The 22,876-nt window shown below is 45.7% G+C and overlaps 1 protein-coding gene across 1 annotated transcript in view; it reads right to left on the bottom strand.

The window, feature by feature from the left end:
- Window positions 1–22,876, bottom strand: part of LOC137332396 (myosin-IIIa-like) — a 121,955-nt gene that overhangs the window by 34,289 nt on the left and 64,790 nt on the right. Inside the window, exons 19-22 of the mRNA XM_067996203.1 lie at window positions 10,737–10,898; window positions 10,011–10,064; window positions 9,332–9,433; window positions 4,297–4,398 (exon numbers count right to left, since the gene is read on the bottom strand). Coding sequence (XP_067852304.1) covers window positions 4,297–4,398; window positions 9,332–9,433; window positions 10,011–10,064; window positions 10,737–10,898 — 420 coding nt within the window. The remainder of the gene's footprint in view (window positions 1–4,296; window positions 4,399–9,331; window positions 9,434–10,010; window positions 10,065–10,736; window positions 10,899–22,876) is intronic.

Raw genomic sequence — 22,876 nt, 5'->3', positions numbered from 1 at the left:
AAACTGGGTGGGGAGGCAGTTAATATAATGGGAGTCACTTACCTCCCCCACTTCGCCCCAGTCTTTCCTTCCCACCGCTTCCCCATATTAACCTGCTCTTTTGAGCAGGTGAATAGAACACCCAAAGGAAGCAAATGGGGTCCTGTTTTAAATATGCAGATCAGGTCCAATTATGTAATCAGGGCCCGATCCACAATATCAACCATAGGCCTGAGTGGGGGTGGGGGGCAGTATCTGCTTCCCCATAAGGCAAATCATGTGGGAGCCCGATCCTGCGCCAGAAGATGGCCAGAAGGTAAGTTTAAAATTTAATTTTCAGGCTTCAGTGCTCCTCCAGGCCTCACGAGGAAGCCTTGATACTCCCTTGCACCGTGCTACTCCCCCTTCACCCTGATCGTGGCAAGAACCCCCCTCCCCTCCCACTCCTGATCGTGGACTCAATCTCAGCCTGACTCCCCTCCTAACGGGAGGAGGAGGCTCTGTAAACATCCCCATCCTCAATGATGGCGGAGTCCAGCACGTGAATGCAAAAGACAAAGCTGAAGCATTTGCAACACCTTCAGCCAGAAGTGCCGAGTGGATGATCCACCTCAGCCTCCTCCCGATATCCCCATCATCACAGAAGCTAGTCTTCAGCCAATTCGATTCACTCCATGTGATATCAAGAAACAGCTGAGTGCACTGGATACAGCAAAGGCTATGGGCCCCGACAACATCCCGGCTGTAGTGCTGAAGACTTGTGCTCCAGAACTTGCCGCGCCCCTAGCGAAACTGTTCCAGTATAGCTACAACACTGGCATCTACCCGTCAATATGGAAAATTGTCCTGGTATGTCCTGTCCACAAAAAGCAGGACAAATCCAACCCGGCCAATTATCGTCCTGTCAGTTTACTCTCAATCACCAGCAAAGTGATGGAAGGTGTCGTCGACAGTGCTATCAAGCGGCACTTACTCACCAGTAACCTTCCTCTCTGATGCTCAGTTTGGGTTCCGCCAGGACCACTCGGCTCCAGACCTCATTGCAGCCTTGGTCCAAACATGGACAAAAGAGATCAATTCCAGAGTTGAGGTGAGGGTGACTGCCCTTGACATCAAGGCAGCATTTGACCGAGTGTGGCACCAAGGAACCCTAGTAAAATTGAAGTCAATGGGAATCAGGGGGAAAGCTCTCCAGTGGCTGGAGTCGTACCTAGCACAAAGGAAGATGGTTGTGGTTGTTGGAGGCCAATCATCTCAGCCCCAGGACATTGCTGTAGGAGTTCCTCAGGGCAGTGTCCAAGGCCCAACCATCTTCAGCTGCTTCATCAATGACCTTCCCTCCATCATAAGGTCAGAAAAGGGGATGTTCGCTGATGATTGCACAGTGTTCAGTTCCATTCGCAGCCCCTCAGATAATGAAGCAGTCCGGGCCGCATGCAGCAAGACTTGGACAACATCCAGGCTTGGGCTGATAAGTGGCAAGTAACATTCGCGCCAGACAAGTGCCAGGCAATGACTATCTCCAACAAGAGAGAGTCTAACCACCTCCCCTTGACTTTCAACAGCATTATCATCGCCGAATCCCCCACCATCAACATCCTGAAGGTCACCACTGACCAGAAACTTAACTGGACCAGCCACATAAATACTGTGGCTATAAGAGCAGGTCAGTGGCTGGGTATTCTGCGGCGAGTGACTCACCTCCTGACTCCCCAAAGCCTTTTCACCATCTACAAGGCACAAGTCAGGAGTGTGATCGAATACTCTCCACTTGCCTGGATGAGTGCAGCTCCAACAACACTCAAGAAGCTCGACACCATCCAGGACAAAGCAGCCCGCTTGATTGGCACCCCATCCACCAACCTAAACATTCACTCCCTTCACCACCGTCGCACTGTGGCTGCAGTGTGTACCATCCACAGGATGCACTGCAGCAACTCGCCAAGGCTTCTTCGACAGCACCTCACAAACCCACGACCTCTACCACCTAGAAGGACAAGGGCAGCAGGCTCATGGGAACAACACCACCTGCACGTTCCCCTCCAAGTCACACACCATCCCGACTCGGAAATTTATCGACGTTCCTTCGTCGTCACTGGGTCAAAATCCTGGAACTCCCTTCCTAACAGCACTGTGGGAGAACCTTCACCACATGGACTGCAGTGGTTCAAGAAGGCGGCTCACCACCACCTTCTCAAGGTCAATTAGGGATGGGCAATAAGTGCTGGCCTCGCCAGCGACGCCCACATCCCATGAACGAATAAAAAAAAATCGTGGGCCCGATCACAGCCTCACCTCCTCTCGATCGCGGCCCTGAGCTTTCTCCCTCCCATTAACTGCTGGGGACCGGCAACGAGTCTCCTGCCACTTGCTCGTTCTCCCACCCGCCAGCCAGGCTGCCAATCTGGCCAGTTGTTGAGCCAGAGGCTGCAGCACGTTATTTAAATGAGGACCTGCCATTAAGGTCGTCATGATCTCCGCGTCCATGGCCTTTCTGGGTTTTCCACATGCTGCCACGCTCCTCCGTGCCCTCCATGCCTCCTCATTAATATCGGGGCCTTTCTTTCTCATTTGGATCCACACCGTACAGGTACTGGATACAGTGCTTACTCTTGTGGCAGCTTTCTATGGGCAGCATGCCCTGTAATAACAAACCGGACAGTACTCCTTGCATGCAAGTCATGAGTGGGACCTTTTTTGCTGCTTCACAAAAATCTTGCTGTTCTGTAGTTCTGTCATTCCATTTGCTTCAATTACGCTGCACTGCCAAACTCCTCAGTCACTTCAGCTTGAAAGTTAATTATGTTTTCCTTCCTAGCTCTGCTGCACTTTAGGAGGCTGCTGTATCGGTGCTCCAAAATTCTGGACACAGGGGTGTGCACTCCCAAGCTCCATCCACATCATGAGCAGGCACTCACCATGCAGTTCAGGCAGAAACAGGTGTGACTGATTCATTGGGCAGAAGTCCTATTTGCACCAGATAAATGCTACCATTGGAACTTGTACTATATAGATTTCCAACAGGTGTCTGCAAATTTTGAGTAATAAATAGGATAATGCCTTTGGTTCAGCCTTCAGGATCCTTATAGCTTCTCAGAGAAAGCTCCCTTGCCTTCTCAGATCCATTGTTGAGTGGTTTAATTTACTATCAATTCAGTAAAAGTACTTACAGTGGAGCCAACAATTTGTGGTCAAGGTAAATCAGGACATGAAAAGCAATAATTTGATTTGGAGCCTGAGCAGTAATTTGGATATAAATGTATTTACTACCCAAATATCTTTGACAACCACACAACTCTATCTATAATATATTAAAAATCTTAGATCTGCACATAATTTCCTGTCAGTTGTTTCCATTGTAAGATTCTATGTCCACATTTACAATGGGAATTGCTGAAGTAAGCTCGTCACATTCTGGCCCAATGAAGGTTATAATGCTAAAACTGGTGAGAGGGAGTATTTACAGCATGACAATTTAACGTAGGCAGTTTCCATTATATTATTATTGTTCCCTGTTCCTTCTATGTTACCATCAGCAGCTGCTCCTTTATCCATTATGTGCCCTCCAACCTTTGGAAATCCCTCCCTTGGCATCTCCACCTTGCCACCCGCCTCCCTGCTTTCAAAAGCTTCTTTAAGACCATTCTCTTTGACCGTTCTTTTACTCCCTCCTGACCCTCTTCCCTTTATCTCTCCTGCTTGGTGCCCTCTTGAGGAAGATTACTCACTGAGATATCGCGATCTGTGTAACAAGCACCAAAGAAATTTAAGTTGTTGTATATAAAATAATTGTAGAAAAAGCATCACACAAGAATATTGCATGCAATAGTGTTTTTTTTACATATGCGCATGTGATATGCCTTAATGCTTGTAATAATGAGTAGTTTGCACTGGATGTGTATAGTTACTGTTTATTCCTTCTCTGTTTGTTGAGTTCCTTGGGATGGCACTTGTTATGCAGTACCAGTGCTGGCGAGGCTGGTGGAGACAGCAGAAATATAAAGGTAAAAATTTTGCTGGTGCGCAAGAATCCACCAGTGAGAAATGGGCGAGTGGGATCTGGAATTTGCAAGGTAATGAAATCCCCACTTGATCAGATGCAAATGATTCCAGTATGCCACCCTGCTAAGACGGCAATTTTCTTTCATAAGAAGTCCCTCTGACATTCAGCGAAGGCAGGACATGAGCTGTCCCTCCAAGCAACAGGTTCCTGCCCCTCCACTGCCACCTCAACTTGCTCCGCCTCACTCATGTTCAGTCCTTCACCCAGTTTGCCCTTCCTAAACTCACTATCTGAATCCCCTGAGGTGGAAGTACCTGTGCGGGTGCTTGTGACAGGCGGAATGAGTGACGCAGGCTGCTGTGAGATGCTGACTTCGTGGGTGGCTCTAGGAGCTGTGGATTTTCCTGGTGGCATGTCTAGAGAAACAGAAGAGGAAAAGAAGAAAATGTTAGCATACTGGGTACAATACACCCTTTCAATCAGGGCGTTTATGGCAATGTACCCTGTGGCATGTTATTGTGCTTGATGGTGAGTGAGTAGGGAGTGAAGGTCATAAAAAGAGAAGCACTGTACTAGCCCTCAGCTGTGGGAGGCTTCCAGCTTCACCATGTTCCATTCCCTCTGTGCACTCACAGCCAATAATGTTCAGTGGGCCCTCCTCTGGAACCAGTTTACTCTCTCCTTGTAAGCTATTTTGGCTCGTGAGCATAAAAATGTTGTAAATTTGAACAGCGGAACCAAGTGGCCATCTTGTTTCCCAGTGTTGCAAGGCTGTTTGGTGTAAAAGCCTTTTAAGACATGAATGTGACAACACTGAGACTGGCGATTTACAGCCTGTGCTTTACATTTGAATGGCCATGCATAGCAAGCATTGAAAGAGTTGTTAGGTTGTCTGAATGTTTTGCACAGTGCAGCTGTATGGGTGTAACAGGTCGAGAGGAAACAGTTTGTGACATGCACATGCAGCCCATTTATTTGTCTGGGCTGTCTTACTTTCACTGCTCTCTTCAAGTCTGACACTTTGGACCCGATTTTAACTGCCCCAACCTGGCGGAAACTGGGTGGGGAGGCAATTAATATAATGGGAGTCACTTACCTCCCCCACTTCGCCCCAGTCCTGCTTCCTTCCCACCGTTTCCCCTTATTAACCTGTTCTTTTGAGCAGGTGAAAAGAACACCCAAAGGAAGCAACGGGGTCCTGTTTTAAATATGCAGATCAGGTCCAATTATGTAATCAGGGCCCGATCCACAATATCAACCATAGGCCTGAGTGGGGGTGGGGGGCAGTATCTGCTTCCCCATAAGGCAAATCATGTGGGAGCCCGATCCTGCGCCAGAAGATGGCCAGAAGGTAAGTTTAAAATTTAATTTTCAGGCTTCAGTGCTCCTCCAGGCCTCACGAGGAAGCCTTGATACTCCCTTGCACCGTGCTACCCCCCCTTCACCCTGATCGTGGCAAGAACCCCCCTCCCCTCCCACTCCTGATCGTGGACTCAATCTCATCCTGACTCCCCTCCTAATGGGTGGAGGAGGCTCTGTAAACATCCCCATCCTCAATGATGGTGGAGTCCAGCACGTGAATGCAAAAGACAAAGCTGAAGCATTTGCAACACCTTCAGCCAGAAGTGCCGAGTGGATGATCCACCTCAGCCTCCTCCCGATATCCCCATCATCACAGAAGCTAGTCTTCAGCCAATTCGATTCACTCCATGTGATATCAAGAAACGGCTGAGTGCACTGGATACAGCAAAGGCTATGGGCCCCGATAACATCCCGGCTGCAGTGCTGAAGACTTGTGCTCCAGAACTTGCCGCGCCCCTAGCGAAACTGTTCCAGTACAGCTACAACACTGGCATCTACCCGTCAATGTGGAAAATTGCCCTGGTATGTCCTGTCCACAAAAAGCAGGACAAATCCAACCCGCCAATTATCGTCCTGTCAGTTTACTCTCAATCGTCAGCATAGTGATGGAAGGTATCGTCGACAGTGCTATCAAGCGGCACTTACTCACCAATAACCTTCCTCTCTGATGCTCAGTTTGGGTTCCGCCAGGACCACTCGGCTCCAGACCTCGTTGCAGCCTCGGTCCAAACATGGACAAAAGAGATCGATTCCAGAGGTGAGGTGAGGGTGACTGCCCTTGACATCAAGGCAGCATTTGACCGAGTGTGGCACCAAGGAACCCTAGTAAAATTGAAGTCAATGGGAATCAGGGGGAAAGCTCTTCAGTGGCTGGAGTCGTACCTAGCACAAAGGAAGATGGTTGTGGTTGTTGGAGGCCAATCATTTCAGCTCCAGGACATTGCTGCAGGAGTTCCTCAGGGCAGTGTCCTAGGCCCAACCATCTTCAGCTGCTTCATCAATGACCTTCCCTCCATCATAAGGTCAGAAATGGGGATGTTCGCTGATGATTGCACAGTGTTCAGTTCCATTCGCAGCCCCTCAGATAATGAAGCAGTCCGGGCCGCATGCAGCAAGACTTGGACAACATCCAGGCTTGGGCTGATAAGTGGCAAGTAACATTTGCGCCAGACAAGTGCCAGGCAATGACTACCTCCAACAAGAGAGAGTCTAACCACCTCCCCTTGACATTCAACTGCATTACCATTGCTGAATCCCTCACCATCAACATCCTGAGGGTCACCATTGACCAGAAACTTAACTGGACCAGCCACATAAATACTGTGGCTACGAGAGCAGGTCAGAGGCTGGGTATTCAGCGGCGAGTGACTCACCTCCAGACTCCCCAAAGCCTTTTCACCATCTACAAGGCACAAGTCAGGAGTGTGATCGAATACTCTCCACGTGCCTGGATGAGTGCAGCTCCAACAACACTCAAGAAGCTCGACATCATCCAGGACAAAGCAGCCCGCTTGATTGGCACCCCATCCACCAACCTAAACATTCACTCCCTTCACCACCGTCGCACTGTGGCTGCAGTGTGTACCATCCACAGGATGCACTGCAGCAACTCGCCAAGGCTTCTTCGACAGCACCTCCCAAACCCACGACCTCTACCACCTAGAAGGACAAGGGCAGCAGGCACATGGGAACAACACCACCTGCACGTTCCCCTCCAAGTCACACACCATCCCGACTTGGAAATTTATCGACGTTCCTTCGTCGTCACTGGGTCAAAATCCTGGAACTCCCTTCCTAACAGCACTGTGGGAGAACCTTCACCACATGGACTGCAGTGGTTCAAGAAGGCGGCTCACCACCACCTTCTCAAGGTCAATTAGGGATGGGCAATAAGTGCTGGCCTCGCCAGCGACGCCCACATCCCATGAACGAATAAAAAAAAAATCGTGGGCCCGATCACAGCCTCACCTCCTCTCGATCGCGGCCCTGAGCTTTCTCCCTCCCATTAACTGCTGGGGACCGGCAACGAGTCTCCTGCCGCTTGCTCGTTCTCCCACCCGCCAGCCAGGCTGCCAATCTGGCCAGTTGTTGAGCCAGAGGCTGCAGCACGTTATTTAAATGAGGACCTGCCATTAAGGTCGTCATGATCTCCGCGTCCATGGCCTTTCTGGGTTTTCCACATGCTGCCACGCTCCTCCGTGCCCTCCATGCCTCCTCATTAATATCGGGGCCTTTCTTTCTCATTTGGATCCACACCGTACAGGTACTGGATACAGTGCTTACTCTTGTGGCAGCTTTCTATGGGCAGCATGCCCTGAAATCACAAACCGGACAGTACTCCTTGCATGCAAGTCATGAGTGGGACCTTTTTTGCTGCTTCACAAAAATCTTGCTGTTCTGTAGCTCTGTCATTCCATTTGCTTCAATTACGCTGCACTGCCAAACTCCTCAGTCACTTCAGCTTGAAAGTTAATTATGTTTTCCTTCCTAGCTCTGCTGCACTTTAGGAGGCTGCTGTATCGGTGCTCCAAAATTCCGGACACAGGGGTGTGCACTCCCAAGCTCCATCCACATCATGGGCAGGCACTCACCATGCAGTTCAGGCAGAAACAGGTGTGACTGATTCATTGGGCGGAAGTCCTGCCATGTTCTATTTCCACCAGATAAATGCTACCATTGGAATTTGTACTATATAGATTTCCAACAGGTGTCTGCAAATTTTGAATAATAAATAGGATAATGCCTTTGGTTCAGCCTTCAGGATCCTTATAGCTTCTCAGAGAAAGCTCCCTTGCCTTCTCAGATCCATTGTTGAGTGGTTTAATTTACTATCAATTCAGTAAAAGTACTTACAGTGGAGCCAACAATTAGTGGTCAAGGTAAATCAGGACATGAAAAGCAATAATTTGATTTGGAGCCTGAGCAGTAATTTGGATATAAATGTATTTACTACCCAAATATCTTTGACAACCACACAACTCTATCTATAATATATTAAAAATCTTAGATCTGCACATAATTTCCTGTCAGTTGTTTCCATTGTAAGATTCTATGTCCACATTTACAATGGGAATTGCTGAAGTAAGCTCGTCACACTCTGGCCCAATGAAGGTTATAATGCTAAAACTGGTGAGAGGGAGTATTTACAGCATGACAATTTAACGTAGGCAGTTTCCATTATATTATTATTGTTCCCTGTTCCTTCTACGTTACCATCAGCAGCTGCTCCTTTATCCATTATGTGCCCTCCAACCTTTGGAAATCCCTCCCTTGCCACCCGCCTCCCTGCTTTCAAAAGCTTCTTTAAGACCATTCTCTTTGACCGTTCTTTTACTCCCTCCTGACCCTCTTCCCTTTATCTCTCCTGCTTGGTGTCCTCTTGAGGAAGATTACATCACTGAGATATCGCGATCTGTGTAACAAGCACCAAAGAAATTTAAGTTGTTGTATATAAAATAATTGTAGAAAAAGCATCACACAAGAATATTGCATGCAATAGTGTTTTTTTTACATATGCGCATGTGATATGCCTTAATGCTTGTAATAATGAGTAGTTTGCACTGGATGTGTATAGTTACTGTTTATTCCTTCTCTGTTTGTTGAGTTCCTTGGGATGGCACTTGTTATGCAGTACCAGTGCTGGCAAGGCTGGTGGAGACAGCAGAAATATAAAGGTAAAAATTATGCTGGTGCGCAAGAATCCACCAGTGAGAAATGGGCGAGTGGGGTCTGGAATTTGCAAGGTAATGAAATCCCCACTTGATCAGATGCAAATGATTCCAGTATGCCACCCTGCTAAGACGGCAATTTTCTTTCATAAGAAGTCCCTCTGACATTCAGCGAAGGCAGGACATGAGCTGTCCCTCCAAGCAACAGGTTCCTGCCCCTCCACTGCCACCTCAACTTGCTCCGCCTCACTCATGTTCAGTCCTTCACCCAGTTTGCCCTTCCTCAACTCACTATCTGAATCCCCTGAGGTGGAAGTACCTGTGCGGGTGCTTGTGACAGGCGGAATGAGTGACGCAGGCTGCTGTGAGATGCTGACTTCGTGGGTGGCTCTAGGAGCTGTGGATTTTCCTGGTGGCATGTCTAGAGAAATAGAAGAGGAAAAGAAGAAAATGTTAGCATACTGGGTACAATACACCCTTTCAATCAGGGCGTTTATGGCAATGTACCCTGTGGCATGTTATTGTGCTTGATGGTGAGTGAGTAGGGAGTGAAGGTCATAAAAAGAGAAGCACTGTACTAGCCCTCAGCTGTGGGAGGCTTCCAGCTTCACCATGTTCCATTCCCTCTGTGCACTCACAGCCAATAATGTTCAGTGGGCCCTCCTCTGGAACCAGTTTACTCTCTCCTTGTAAGCTATTTTGGCTCGTGAGCATAAAAATGTTGTAAATTTGAACAGCGGAACCAAGTGGCCATCTTGTTTCCCAGTGTTGCAAGGCTGTTTGGTGTAAAAGCCTTTTAAGACATGAATGTGACAACACCGAGACTGGCAATTTACAGTCCATGCTTTACATTTGTATGGCCATGCATAGCTAGCATTGAAAGAGTTGTTAGGTTGTCTGAATGCTTCGCACAGTGCAGCCGTACAGATGTAACAAGTTGAGAGGAATCATTTTGTGACATGCACACGCAGCCCATTTATTTGTCTGGGCTGTCTTACCTTCAGTGCTCTCTTCATGTCTGACACTTTGGACCCGATTTTAACTGCCCCAACCTGGCGGAAACCAGGCTGGGAGTCAGTTAAAATAATGGGAGTCACTTACCTCCCCCACTTCCCCCCAGTGCTGCTTCCTTCCCGCCGTGACCCCACATTAACCTGCTCTCTTGAGCAGGCAAATAGAACACAGACAGGCAGCAAATGGGGCCCTGTTTTAAATATGCAGATTGGGTCCGATTATGTCATCAGGACCCTATCTACAATATCAATCATAGGCCTGAGCGGGGGTGGGGGCCCGTGTCGGCTTCCCCATCAGGCAAATTATGCCGGGAGCCCGACCCTGTGCCAGAAGATGGCCAGAAGGTAAGTTTAAAATTTACTTTTTGGGTTTCAGTGCTCCTCTGGGCCTCACACGGAAGCCTTGTTTCTCCCTTGCGCCGGGCTACCCCCTGATCACTACAAGGTCCCTCCCCCCACTCCCGATTGCGATCTCGACCTCAGCCTGACCCCCTCCCCCCGATCACGGCTCTGACTGTCAGTCTTCAACCACCACTCCCTCCCAATCGCTGTCCCGACCTCTGCCTCCCCCTCCTCTCGATCGCGACCCTGAGCCTTCCCCCTCCCACTAACTGTTAGGGACCAGCAACTGGTCTCCTGCCAGGCTGTCAATCTGGCCAGTTGTCAGGTGGGAGACTGCAGCACGTTATTTAAATGAGGTCCTGCCATTACGGTCGGCTGGACCTCTAAGACCCCGGCCTTGCCGAGTTTTCCACATGCTACCACGTTCCTCCGTGCCCTCGAAGCCTCCCCATTAATATCAGGGCCTTTCTTTCTCGTTTGGATCCACACCTTACAGGTACTGGAGACAGCTCTTACTCTTCTGGCAGCTTTCTATGGGGAGTGTGCACTAGAGTGGCAACCAGGGCAAACCTCCTTGCATGCAAGTCATGAGCAGGATCTTTGTTGCTGCTTCACGAAAATCTGGCAGTTCTGTAGCTCTGTCATTCCATTTGCCTCAATTACGCTGCACTGCCAAACTCCTCAGTCACTTTAGCTTGAAAGTTAAATATGTTCTCCTTCCTAGCTCTGCTCTACTTTAGGAGGCTGCTGTATCGGCGCTCCAAAATTCTGGACACAAGGGTGTGCACTCCCAAGCTCCATCCACATCATGGGCAGGCACTCACCATGCAGTTCAGGCAGAAACGGGTGTGACTGATTCATTGGGTGGAAGTCCTGCCATGTTCCAGTTCCACCAGATAAATGCTACCATTGGAATTTGTACCATATAGATTTCCAACAAGTATGGGCAAATTTTAGCAAATAAGTAGGACGATGCCTATGGTTCAGCCTTCAGGATCCTTCTAGCTTCCTTGCCTTCTCTTCTCAGATCCATTGTTGAGTGGTTTAATTTACTATCAATTCAGTAAAACTACTGACAGTGGACCCAACAATTAGTGGTCAAGGTAAGTTAGGACATGAAAAGCAATAAATTGAGTTGGAGCCTGAGGAGTAATTTGGATACAAATGCATTTACTACCCAAATATCTCTTTGTAAAACAACTCTATCTATATGTTAAAAACAATAGATCTGCAAATTTGCAGGAAAATTACAGAAAGATGCAAAAACTACGGAGTAGTGATAATGGGGGACTTCAATTAACCCAATATGGACTGGGACAGTAACAGTGTAAAGGGCAAAGAGGGGGAGGAATTCCTGAAATATGTTCAAGAGAACTTTCTGGAATAGTGTGTTTCCAGCTCAACTGGGAAGGAAACAGTGCTGGATGTAGTTCTGGGGACTGAAGTGGGACAGTTGGAACATGTTTCAGTGGGGGAGCATTTGGGGAACAGTGATCATAATATCATTAGGTTTAGAATAGTTAGGAAAATGACAAGGAACAATCAAATGTGAAAACGCTTAACTGGAGGAGGGCAAATTTCAGTGAGTTAAAAAGGGATCTTGCCTGGGTAGATTGGAATCAAAAATTGGTAGGCAAATCAGTAATTGAACAATGGGAAGCCTTCAAGGTGGAGTTGGTTCAGGTACAGAGTGGATACATCCCTATGAGGGGAAAGGAAGGGCATCCAAAGCTAGAGCTCCCTGGATGACTAAAGTCATAGACATTAAAATGAAGTACAAAAAGGAGGCTTATGACGAATGTAAGGTTCATAATATGGTAGAGAACCAGGCTGAATACATAAGGTCAGCATGGATTTGTTAAAGAAAAATCGTGTTTGACTAACTTGATTGAGTTCTTTGATGAAGTAACAGTGAGAGTTGATAACGGTAGTGTGGTTGATGTGGTGTGTATGGACTTTCGAAAGGCATTTGATAAAGTACCACATAATAGACTTGTTAGCAAAATTAAAGCCCATGGGATTGAAGGGACAGTGACAGCATGGATACAAAATTGGCTAGGGTACAGAAAGCAGAGAGAGTGGTGAACAGTTGTTTTTCAGACTGGAGGGAAGCATACAGTGGTGTTCCCCAGGGGTCAGTATTAGGACCACTGCTCTTTTTGATATATATTAATGACCTGGACTTGGGCATAGAGGGTATAATTTCTAAGGTTATAGATGACACGAAACTCGGAAATGTAGTAAACAATGTGGAGGATAGTAACAGGCTCCAGGAGGACATAGACAGACTGGTGAAATGGGAAGCCACATGACAGATGAAATTTAACGCAGAGAAGTGTACAGTGATGCATTTTGGTAGGAAGAATGAGGAGAGACAATATAAACTAAATGTTACAATTTTAAAGGGGGTGCAGGAACAGAGAGACCTGGGGGTTTTTGAAGCTGGCAGGACAAGTTGAGAAGGCTGTTAAAAAAGCATATGGGATCCTGGGCTTTATTAATAGAGGCATAGAGTACAAAAGCAAGGAAGTTATGCTAAACCTTTATAAATCACTGGTTAGGCCTCAGCTGGAGTATTGTGTTCAATTCTGGACACTGCACCTGAGGAAGGATGTCAAGGCCTTAGGGAGGATGCAGAGAGATTTACTAGAATGGTGCCTGGGATGAGGGACTTCAGTTATGTGGAGAGACTGGAGAAGCTGGGGTTGTTCTCCTTAGAACAGAGAAGGTTAACGGGAGATTTGATAGAGGTGTTCAAAATCATGAACGGTTTTGACAGAGTAAATAAGGAGTAACCGTTTCCAGTGGCAGAAGGATCGATAACCAGAGGACACAGATTTAAGGTGATCTGCAAAAGAGCCAGATGCAACATGAGGAAACATTTTTTTACGCAGCGATCTGGAATGCACTGCCTGAAAGGGTGGTGGAAGCAGATTCAATAGTAACTTTCAAAAGGGGGATTGGGTAAATATTTGATGGGAAAAAATTTACAAAGCTATGGGGAAAGAGCAGGGGAGTGGGTCTAATTGGATAGCTCGTTCAAAGAATCGACACAGGCACGATGGGCCGACTGGCCTCCTCCTGTGCTGTACCTACTTATGATACAATGATAGAATGAACTCCCTTTGCACCTTGATAATGGAAACTGTTGATGTAAACTTGTCACATGGTAATTACACTCTGCCCCAGTGAAGGTGCTATAATGCTACCCCTGGTGAGAGAGGGTAACTACAGCATGACTAGTTAACGTAGGCATTTTCGATTATAAATGTGGACATAGGAATATAAAAATAAGGACAGAACATATGACTTTAAAATGGTAACTGAATTACTTCTGCACACCCTGGTCCAATTATCACTCACCCTGCACACAGTACTCAAACTGTGGCCTAACTGATATTTTCTAAAAAAAAATCATATTATCAGAGTAGGTAAAGCACAGGAGGAGGCCATTCAGCCCATCGGCCTGTGCCGGCTCTTTGAAAGTGGTATCCAATTACTCCCATTCCCCTGCTCTTTCCTCATAGCTCTGTAATTTTTTTCCCTTCAAGTATTTATCTAATTCCCTTTTGAAAGTTACTATTGAATCTGCTTCCACCACCCTTTCAGGCAATGCATTCCAGATGATTACAACTCGTCGCGTAAAAAAATATTTCCTCATGTCGTCTCTGGCTCTTTTGCCGATCACCTTAAATCTTTAATCTTACACTTTAGGCCCCTATTTATAAAACCCAAAATACCATTAGGCTTTTTCATGGCTTTATTTAATTGTGGCTTTCAAAAAGGAATTGGATAAATACTTGAAGGGAAAAAATTTGCAGGGCTATGGGGAAAGAGCGGGGGAATGGGAATAACTGGATTGCTCTTACAAAGAGCCGGCATGGGTTCAATGGGCCAAATGGCCTCCTTCTGTGCTGTAACTATTCTATGATTCTATCTACCTGCTTTAATTTCCAACCTAAATTGGGAGAGGTGAATAAAGGGCAGCTGAGCTGATATCGCATGTTTTACACTATCGTCCAAAGTCAAAATTACTCACATGATGTCATCCTTATCTAACCCATCATTTGCATGACTGCACCTTAGTATGGACGGGTGTATCTCACGTCCAGCAGAATTTAGGGCAGAAGGTAAACTTGGCATTTCCTCTCTAAGTCCCAATTTCAACCCCCCCCTTCCCCCAGATAGATCTGGAAGGTTTATGCCCTACCATACCATCAGAATTTTGGGGCCTGAGCCTTGAGGAAGACACACATTTAAGAAATACCAATTTTATATGTCACATCTTCTAAGGACTCTCGATACCGAGCTAGATTGATTTAAAGTTGGTCTGGGATTTAATCAATTGCTGCTCTGTTACACATAGCATTATTTTCCAGACTAACTTTAGTGATCAAACCTGATGACAAACAAGCTTGTTTCTCAGATGCAAAACAATTCTTCCAATTCTCAAAGGACTTGTCCGAGTCTGCGCTCTCTCTCAGGATTTGTTTCAGGATCCTCTGAAGAATTCTTTCGGCTTGTGATATGTTTCTTTCAAAATATGCACTGATTTTCTTACTCACTTTAAATGCTAAATGGTGCATGCAGAGAAAAGCAGAATGATTTTAGGTTGACCTTGTAGTCAGTTATTATTAATATGGGAATGTTTGTCTTCCACCTGCTTTGTTTCATAATAAAGCTATAAAACTGTTCTGTCTATGAAAAGATGCATGAACTACACTAAAATGTATCCATTTGAAATTAGAAATTGAAATAAGTAAATGATTGAGGAAGATTGAAAAAGGAGTTTACCTCACAAAAGCAATAATAGCTGTGCACTACAAAGGCATCCACCTACAAGAAAAGAAAAGAAGAAATGAGGAAGATAGGTACCTGGAATTTCCATGGCGTTCTGATCTACTGCTGTCACTTCAGCAGAAGATTGACAGAGCCCCAGGAGGAATTATGTTAACGGCTAAAGATGGCAGGAGATCAGGGAGAACCCTGTGGAAATTCTCTCTCAGGGTATCTACTTTTGCTGGAAACAAAAGGGTTTCTCCGTTTAAAACTCACATTGATTATATTTTTTACACAGCTTGTGATTGGAGGAAAATAGGGGCCAATTCCTCACTCCCAAACTCCCAGAAGGGAATCTGCACTCAAACATTTAGATCTGAGTCACCAACTCATGCTTCCTGTCTGTATTCATGCCTCCCCGCTGATGGTACGGGCTTGTTAAATTAGCTTCTAAAACCTCTGATTTGCAACTGGATTACAGTCAATGTAGCTGCTTAATGCATGTCCACATAATCACTTGTACTGTTGCCTGCACAATGTTTCACATACAAGTGTGAACTTCTATCTATGCTTCTCTCCTTTTAGGACAAGGTGGCGTATAAATACCAAAAACAGACTCACATAGGAGGAGGGCCACACAATTACTGGCTCCTCATTGTTTTGAAGAGGTAGCACCCAGGCTACTTGGCATGAGAGAGTTAGAGATGAAGGTTGAGAGCTCCTCCTAGCCAAAATACAACTTTTATCCTCCTCTTTATTCTCACTTTATCCATTCACTCATAGAATCATAGAATGGTTACAGCATGGAAAGAGGCCATTCGGCCCATCGAGTCCGTGCTGGCTCTATGCAGGAGCAATCCAACTAGTCCCAGGTGCTAACCACTTGCTGCCTTAAAAAGTTTTTCCTCATGACCCCTTTGGTTCTTTTGTCAATCACCTTAAATCTATGCCTTCTGGTTTCTGACCCTTCTGCCAATGGAAACAGTTAATCAGACCATAAGAGATAGGAGCAGGAGTAGGCCATTCGGCCCCTCAAGCCTGCTCCGCCATTCAATGAGATCATGGCTGATCTAATTTTTACCTCAATTCCACTTTCCCGCCTTTTCCCCATACCCTTTGACTCCTTTGCTGATCAAAAATTTGTCTGACTCAGCCTTGAATGCATTCAATGACTCAGCCTCCACAGCTTTTTGGGGTAAAGAATTCCAAAGATTCACGACCCTCTGGGAGAAGAAATTCCTCCTTATTTCCGTCTTAAACGGGCGACCTCTTATTCTGAGACTATGCCCCCTAGTTTTAGATTCCCCCATGAGGGGTAACATCCTCTCAGCATCTACCCTATCGAGTCCCCTCAGAACCTTGTATGTTTCAATAAGATCTCCTCTCATTCTTCTAAACTCCAATGAGTATAGACCCAATCTGTTCAATCTTTCCTCATTAGACAACCCTTCCATACCTGGAATCAACCTAGTGAACCTTCTCTGAGCTGCCTCCAATGCAAGTAAGTCCTTCCTTAAATAAGGGCACCAGAACTGCATGCAGTACTCCAGGTGTGGTCTCACTAGCACCCTGTACAGTTGGAGCATGACTTCCCTGCTTTTATACTCCATCCCCCTAGAAATAAAGGCCAATATTCCGTTTGCCTTCTGGATTACCTGCTGCACCTGTATGTTGACTTTTTGTGTTTCATGTACGAGGACACACAGATCCCTCTGTAATGCAGTATTCGCCATTCAAATAATATTTTGCTTTTTTATTTTTCCTCCCAAAGTGGATGACTTCACATTTTCCCACATTATATTCCATCTGCCAAATTTTTGCCCATTCGTTTAACCCGTCAATATCCCTTTGCAGACACTGTGTCCTCATCGCAACTTGCTTTTCCACCTATCTTTGTATCCATGATGTGGAGATGCCGGTGACGGACTGGGGTTGACAAATGTAAGGAATCTTACAACACCAGGTTATAGTCCAACAGTTTTATTTGAAAATCACAAGCTTTCGGAGGCTTTCTCCTTCGTCAGGTGAAGTGTGGGATTCCTTGAACGTTACCGCATTTATAGCCAGAGATTGTTCTCTGACAGGCATTGTTCTCTGACTATAAATGCGGTAACATTCAAGGAATCTCACACTTCACCTGACAAAGGAGAAAGCCTCCGAAAGCTTGTGATTTTCAAATAAAACTGTTGGACTATAACCTGGTGTTGTAAGATTCCTTACATTTATCTTTGTATCATCAGCAAACTTGGCCACAAGACACTCTGTTCCTTCATCCAAGTCATTGATATATTTTGTAAATAGTTGAGGCCCCAGCACTGATCCCTGTGGCACCCCACTAGTTACAGATTGCCATTTTGAAAATGACTCTTTTATCCTGACTCTTTGTTTTCTGTTAGTTAGCCAATCCTCTATCCATGCCAGTATATTACCCCCAACACCATGAGCTCTTATCTTGTGCAGTAATCTTTTATGTGGCACCTTATCGAATGCCTTTTGGAAATCCAAATATACTCTATCTTTGCTGTCTAGACACTTCATGATTTTAAATACCTCTATCTAATCTCCTCTCAACCTTCTCTGTTCCAAGGAGAACAACCCCATCTTCTCCATTCTATCCATGTAACTAAAGTCCCTCATCCCTGGAATTACTCTAGTAAATGTTTTCTGCACCCTCTCTAAAACCTTCACATCTTTCCTAAAGTGCGGTGCCCAGAACTGGACACAATACTCCAGTTGTGGTCGAACCAGTGTTTTATAAAGGTTCATCATGACTTCCTTGCTTTAGTACTCTATGCCTCTATTTATAAAGCCCAGGATCCCATATGATTTTTTAACCACTTTCTCAACTTGCCCTGGCACTTTCAATGATGTGTGCACATATACTCCTAGATCTCTCTGTTCCTGTACCCCTTTTAGAATTGAGCCCTCTAGTTTATATTGTCTCTCCTCGCTCTTCCTACCGAAATGTGTCACTTCACATTTTTCTGCGTTAAATTTCATCTGCCATGTGTCCGCCCATTCCACTGCAGAGTCTTTATCCTCTTAAAGTCTATCACCATCCTTCGCACTGTTCATTACACTACCAAGTTTTGTGTCATCTGCAAATTTGAAAATTGTGCCCTGTACACCCAAGTCTATTGTAAACAATTTTACAACACCAAGTTATAGTCCAACAATTTTATTTGAAATTCACAAGCTTTCGGAGGCTTCCTCCTTCCTCACGTGAATTCACCTGAGGAAGGAGAAAGCCTCTGAAAGCTTGTGAATTTCAAATAAAATTGTTGGACTATAACTTGGTGTTGTAAAATTGTTTACAATTGTCAACCCCAGTCCATCACCGGCATCTCCACACCAAGTCTATGTCATTAATATATATCAAGAAAAGCAGTGGTCCTAGTACCGACCCCTGGGAAACACCACTGTACACCTCCCTCCAGTCCGAAAAACAACCGTTCACCACTCCTCTCTGTTTCCTGCTACTTACCCAATTTTGTATCCATGCTACTACTGCCCCTTTTATTCCATGGGCTTCAATCTTGATGACAAGCCTATAATGCGGCACTTTATCAAACGCCTTTTGAAAGCCCATGTACACCATATCAACCACATTGCCGTCGTCGACCCACTCATTACCACAGTGTGTGCATACACCACAAGAATTCTAATGGAACTAATGTTGCGTGCGATTCAACCACTGTAATGTATCTTCTTATTTCCTTTCTGTACGTATACAAGAGAAACTTAGCAGATCATTGCCCTGGACCTACCAAGCACTTGTAAGTGTTGTTTAGTTCTACTTATCCAAGTGCTGGCTCAGATACATCTACCTGGAGGATTTGTTTGGTGACAGCAACAAGGGTGCACCAGCTAACTCAAAGCATAGCTGAAAAGGATGAGGTAATGGTGAAGATAGAGGAAGAGCAGCAACCTATTGGTTGAAAGACCTAGCTGAGGTAATGAGGGACACAGACCTCAAAGAGGCTGCCTTAAAAAAGATGATACAACAACAACTTGCCTTTATATAGCATCATTAATGTAGCAAAAGTCTTCACAGAATTGTGAGGAGCATGGACAGATTAAGTGAGTGGGCAAAGCTGGCAGATGGAGCAAAGGGTTTGGGTCTCAATGTAAACAAATCACTAAAAGCTAGTGCACAGGTACAAAAAGTAATCAAAAGGCTCATAGAAAGTTAGCCTTTACGTCAAGGGGGCTGGAATACAAAGGGGAGGAAGTTATGCTTCAGTGGTACAGAGGCTTGGACAGACCCCATCTGGAGTCCTGCATTCAGTTTTGGGCACTGCACCTCAGGAAGGATATATTGGCCTTGGAGGGTGTACAGTGCAGATTCACCAGAATGATACCAAGGCTTTGAGGGTTAAATTATGAGGACAGGTTGCATAAACTTGGCTTCTATTCCCTTGCATATAGAAAATTGAGGGGTGAACTGATCGAGGTGTTTAAAATTATTAAAGGATTCGATAGAATAGATACCGACAACATTTTTCTCTATTTCCTCTGGTGAGGGAAACTAATAAGGGGCACAATCTTAAAATTAGAGCTATGCCATTTAGGAGTGAAATCGGGAAGCATTTTTTCACACCAAGGGTAGTGGAAATGTGGAATTTGCTCTCCTAAAATGCTGTGAATGCTGGGTTAATTGAAATTTTCTCAACTGAGGAAGACAGATTTTTGTTAGGTAAGAGTATCAAGAGATATGGAACATATCTTCTAAAATTCCGGGTCCAGCAACGCCTCAATTTTAAAATTCTCATCTTTGTTTTCAAATCTCTCCATAGCCTCGCCCCTCCCTATCTCTGTAACTTCCTCCAGTCCTACAACCCTCCGAGATCTCTGCGCTCCTCCAATTCTGGCCTCTTACGCATCCCAAATATCCTTCGCTCCACCATTGGTGGCCGTGCCTTCAATTGCCTAGGCCCTAAGCTCTGGAATTCCTTCTCTCAACCTCTCTACCTCTCTCTCCTCCTTTAAGTCTCTCCTTAAAACCTACCTCTTTAACCAAGCTTTTGGTCACTTATCCTAACATCTTTTGATATGGCTCATTGTCAATTTTTGTCTAGTAACGCTCCTGTGAAGTGCCTTGGGATGTTTTACTACGTTAAAGGCGCTATATAAATGCAAGCTGTTGTTGTAAAATAATTCAAATTTCTACTTCGAAATTCAGGACCATCACCTTTACATTCTCGGACATCCATTCCCAATGTACATTCCAGATACTGAGGATACTGCTAGAATAAAATGTAGAAGTGTACACGTTGCCATGAGCCGATATTTATACTGCTCATTATCGGTTTTGACCAAGACCACCTTGTGCACATTCTATACCAGATCGGACACGGTTGGCCAGTGAAACAAGGGCAGCAGTCACGTTGATGATTTCTAGTTACCTATCTGGTACCTCATGCTGACTTTATGCCACCACTGCTGGCACAAAGTAACAGAAAATCGTCCCTACTATGTCATGTGACTGGCAGGGGTCAGATGTTATTTAGAACATCTACAGTAAATCTTCAATTGAAAAATGACTTTATTGAATATTCGTTTAGCACAAGAAAATCAATTCAAATTGTTTTTTGAATTATTTTGTCATTGCGATGCACCTTAAATTGCTCGGTTCAGGTTAACAACATTTCAAAGAAACCAGTGGCAGTGCAGAGAAGAGGCATGAGGCTCATCCCTGGTGTCAAAGGATAAGTTAAGAGGAAAAAGTGGAGAAACTGGAGGCCTTGAAAGGAGGTGATTGAGAGTTGATCTTATATAGAGACAGGTATGATATTAAATGATATAGAAAAAATAAACCCGGACTGCTGCTTCAAGGTAAGTTGGGATAGTGGGACCAATGGTGAAAGGTAAAATCAGGATAGCTATCGGGAAGAATTGTTTCTTACAAAAAGTGATCACTTAGTCTTCTGTGTAGGATAGTGGAGGTGAAAACATAAGATTCATTCGAGATCCATTTAGATGCTGTGACAGGATGAATGCAAGTTTTCATTTCTGGATAGATGAGCTAAATTGGACTGATTGGCTTCCCTCGATTGTATTTATATTTTCTTAGCCCTAAACATTTTGCTAGTGAGCTCCTGCTAAAGTAAGTCTAAACAGCTCTCAGTGCCCAGTCAAAAAAGGTAACATTTTCTGATGTTTATCAGAGGCCTTTTTTGCCTTCTTCAGTACAAGCCGTGTAGCTTAGACTGAAACAAAAGCCTTTTGCGATCTCAAGCTTCACCTACACACACACTATCACAGCGTACTACGCATAATCATTCACATCACTACCGAATCCTTGGCATTTGTACCATACAGCCACGAAGAAAGCAACGTTCTATGCCAAAAGAACAAAAATGACACACAGCAGACAAATCAGATTTTTTCACATATTCAGGCTTTAAAGCTCTTTGAGGGTTTTTAGCAGGATTGAACTGTAGCCGTCTGATGTAGTAATTTTCTGATGCAGTGATCTTTTCTGACCTCTATTTAGCTGCATTGGAGGCAAATGCTACTTGATTCTGGCTAAAAATAAGGGTGAAAATTGCGAAGGCTCTGGCCACAATCTTCTAATCCTCCTTAGGCATGGGGATGGTGCCAGAGGACTGTAAGATTGCAAATGCTACACCCTGTTCAAAAAAGGGGAGAGGGATAAACCTGGCAATTACAGGCCAGTCAGCCTAACGCCTGTAGTGGGGAAACTTTTAGAGACAATGGGCCCGATTTTACCAGGGGTGCGGGTTCCCGGCGGATGGGCAAGCGGGCGCGTTGGTAACGCGCCCGGTGAAATTAATGGGTTTCCCGCGCGATCGCAGCAGGCAACCCACAAATTGGATCCACTTACCTGCTCCTCCGGGTACCCCGCTGCTGATCTGCGCGTCGGGCGGGCTGCGCATGTGCAGTAAGATCTGTCAGCTGGAGGCGTTCTATTTAAAGGGGCAGTCCTCCACTGACAGATGCTGCAACAAATAGCAAAGATGACTGCATGGAGCAGCCCAGGGGGAAGGCTGCTCCCAGTTTCATGATGCCTCACCGCAGGTATCAATACATGGGGTGAGGAGGAGGGGGAGGACAGAGATCTTCCACCCGGCGGGCGGGAGGAAGCGGCCCGCCTCCGCCACCAGGAAGGCCTGGCTCGAGGTGGCAGAGGGTGTCACCTGCGCCACCAACATATCGCCCACCTGCACAAAGTGCAGGAGGTGCTCCAATGACCTCAGTAGGTCAGCCACAGTGAGTACACGTAGTCTTTCCCCTACACTCCGTCTGCCACATCACTGCCCCCACCCCACATCTCCTTCTGCACTGCCAACACTACTCTGTCACATCACCCCTCATACTCACTCAAACCCCATCCTCATCTTACCTGCACCTACTCACCTCGCCAGTACTCACCCCGCCACTACCACGCAACCCAATCCTCATACAATCTCATGGCTCTATCCCATACTCACCCTCTCGTGCACCTCTCTCACGGCCAGCCTCACTCAACCTGGCACCACCTGTGCTGCAGCCACAGGGCATGCATCACATATGTGCAGTAGGCAGCGTAAGGCAAACGTGTCGCGAGCATGAAGGGGATGCACAAGGGTGTTTGAGGGTTTGTCATGGTTGTTACTTATATTGAATTTCAGAACAACTCACATCACACATTATATTGGCACCACTGCTGCCATGTCTTCGCCAATCCTGTCCGGTTTGTGCAATAATGCCCGCTCCTGGGTATCACT

Source organism: Heptranchias perlo, chromosome 2 (assembly GCF_035084215.1).
Source record: "Heptranchias perlo isolate sHepPer1 chromosome 2, sHepPer1.hap1, whole genome shotgun sequence".
Classification (NCBI taxonomy): Eukaryota; Metazoa; Chordata; class Chondrichthyes; order Hexanchiformes; family Hexanchidae; genus Heptranchias; species Heptranchias perlo.
This window is presented reverse-complemented; position numbering and strand designations above follow the sequence as displayed.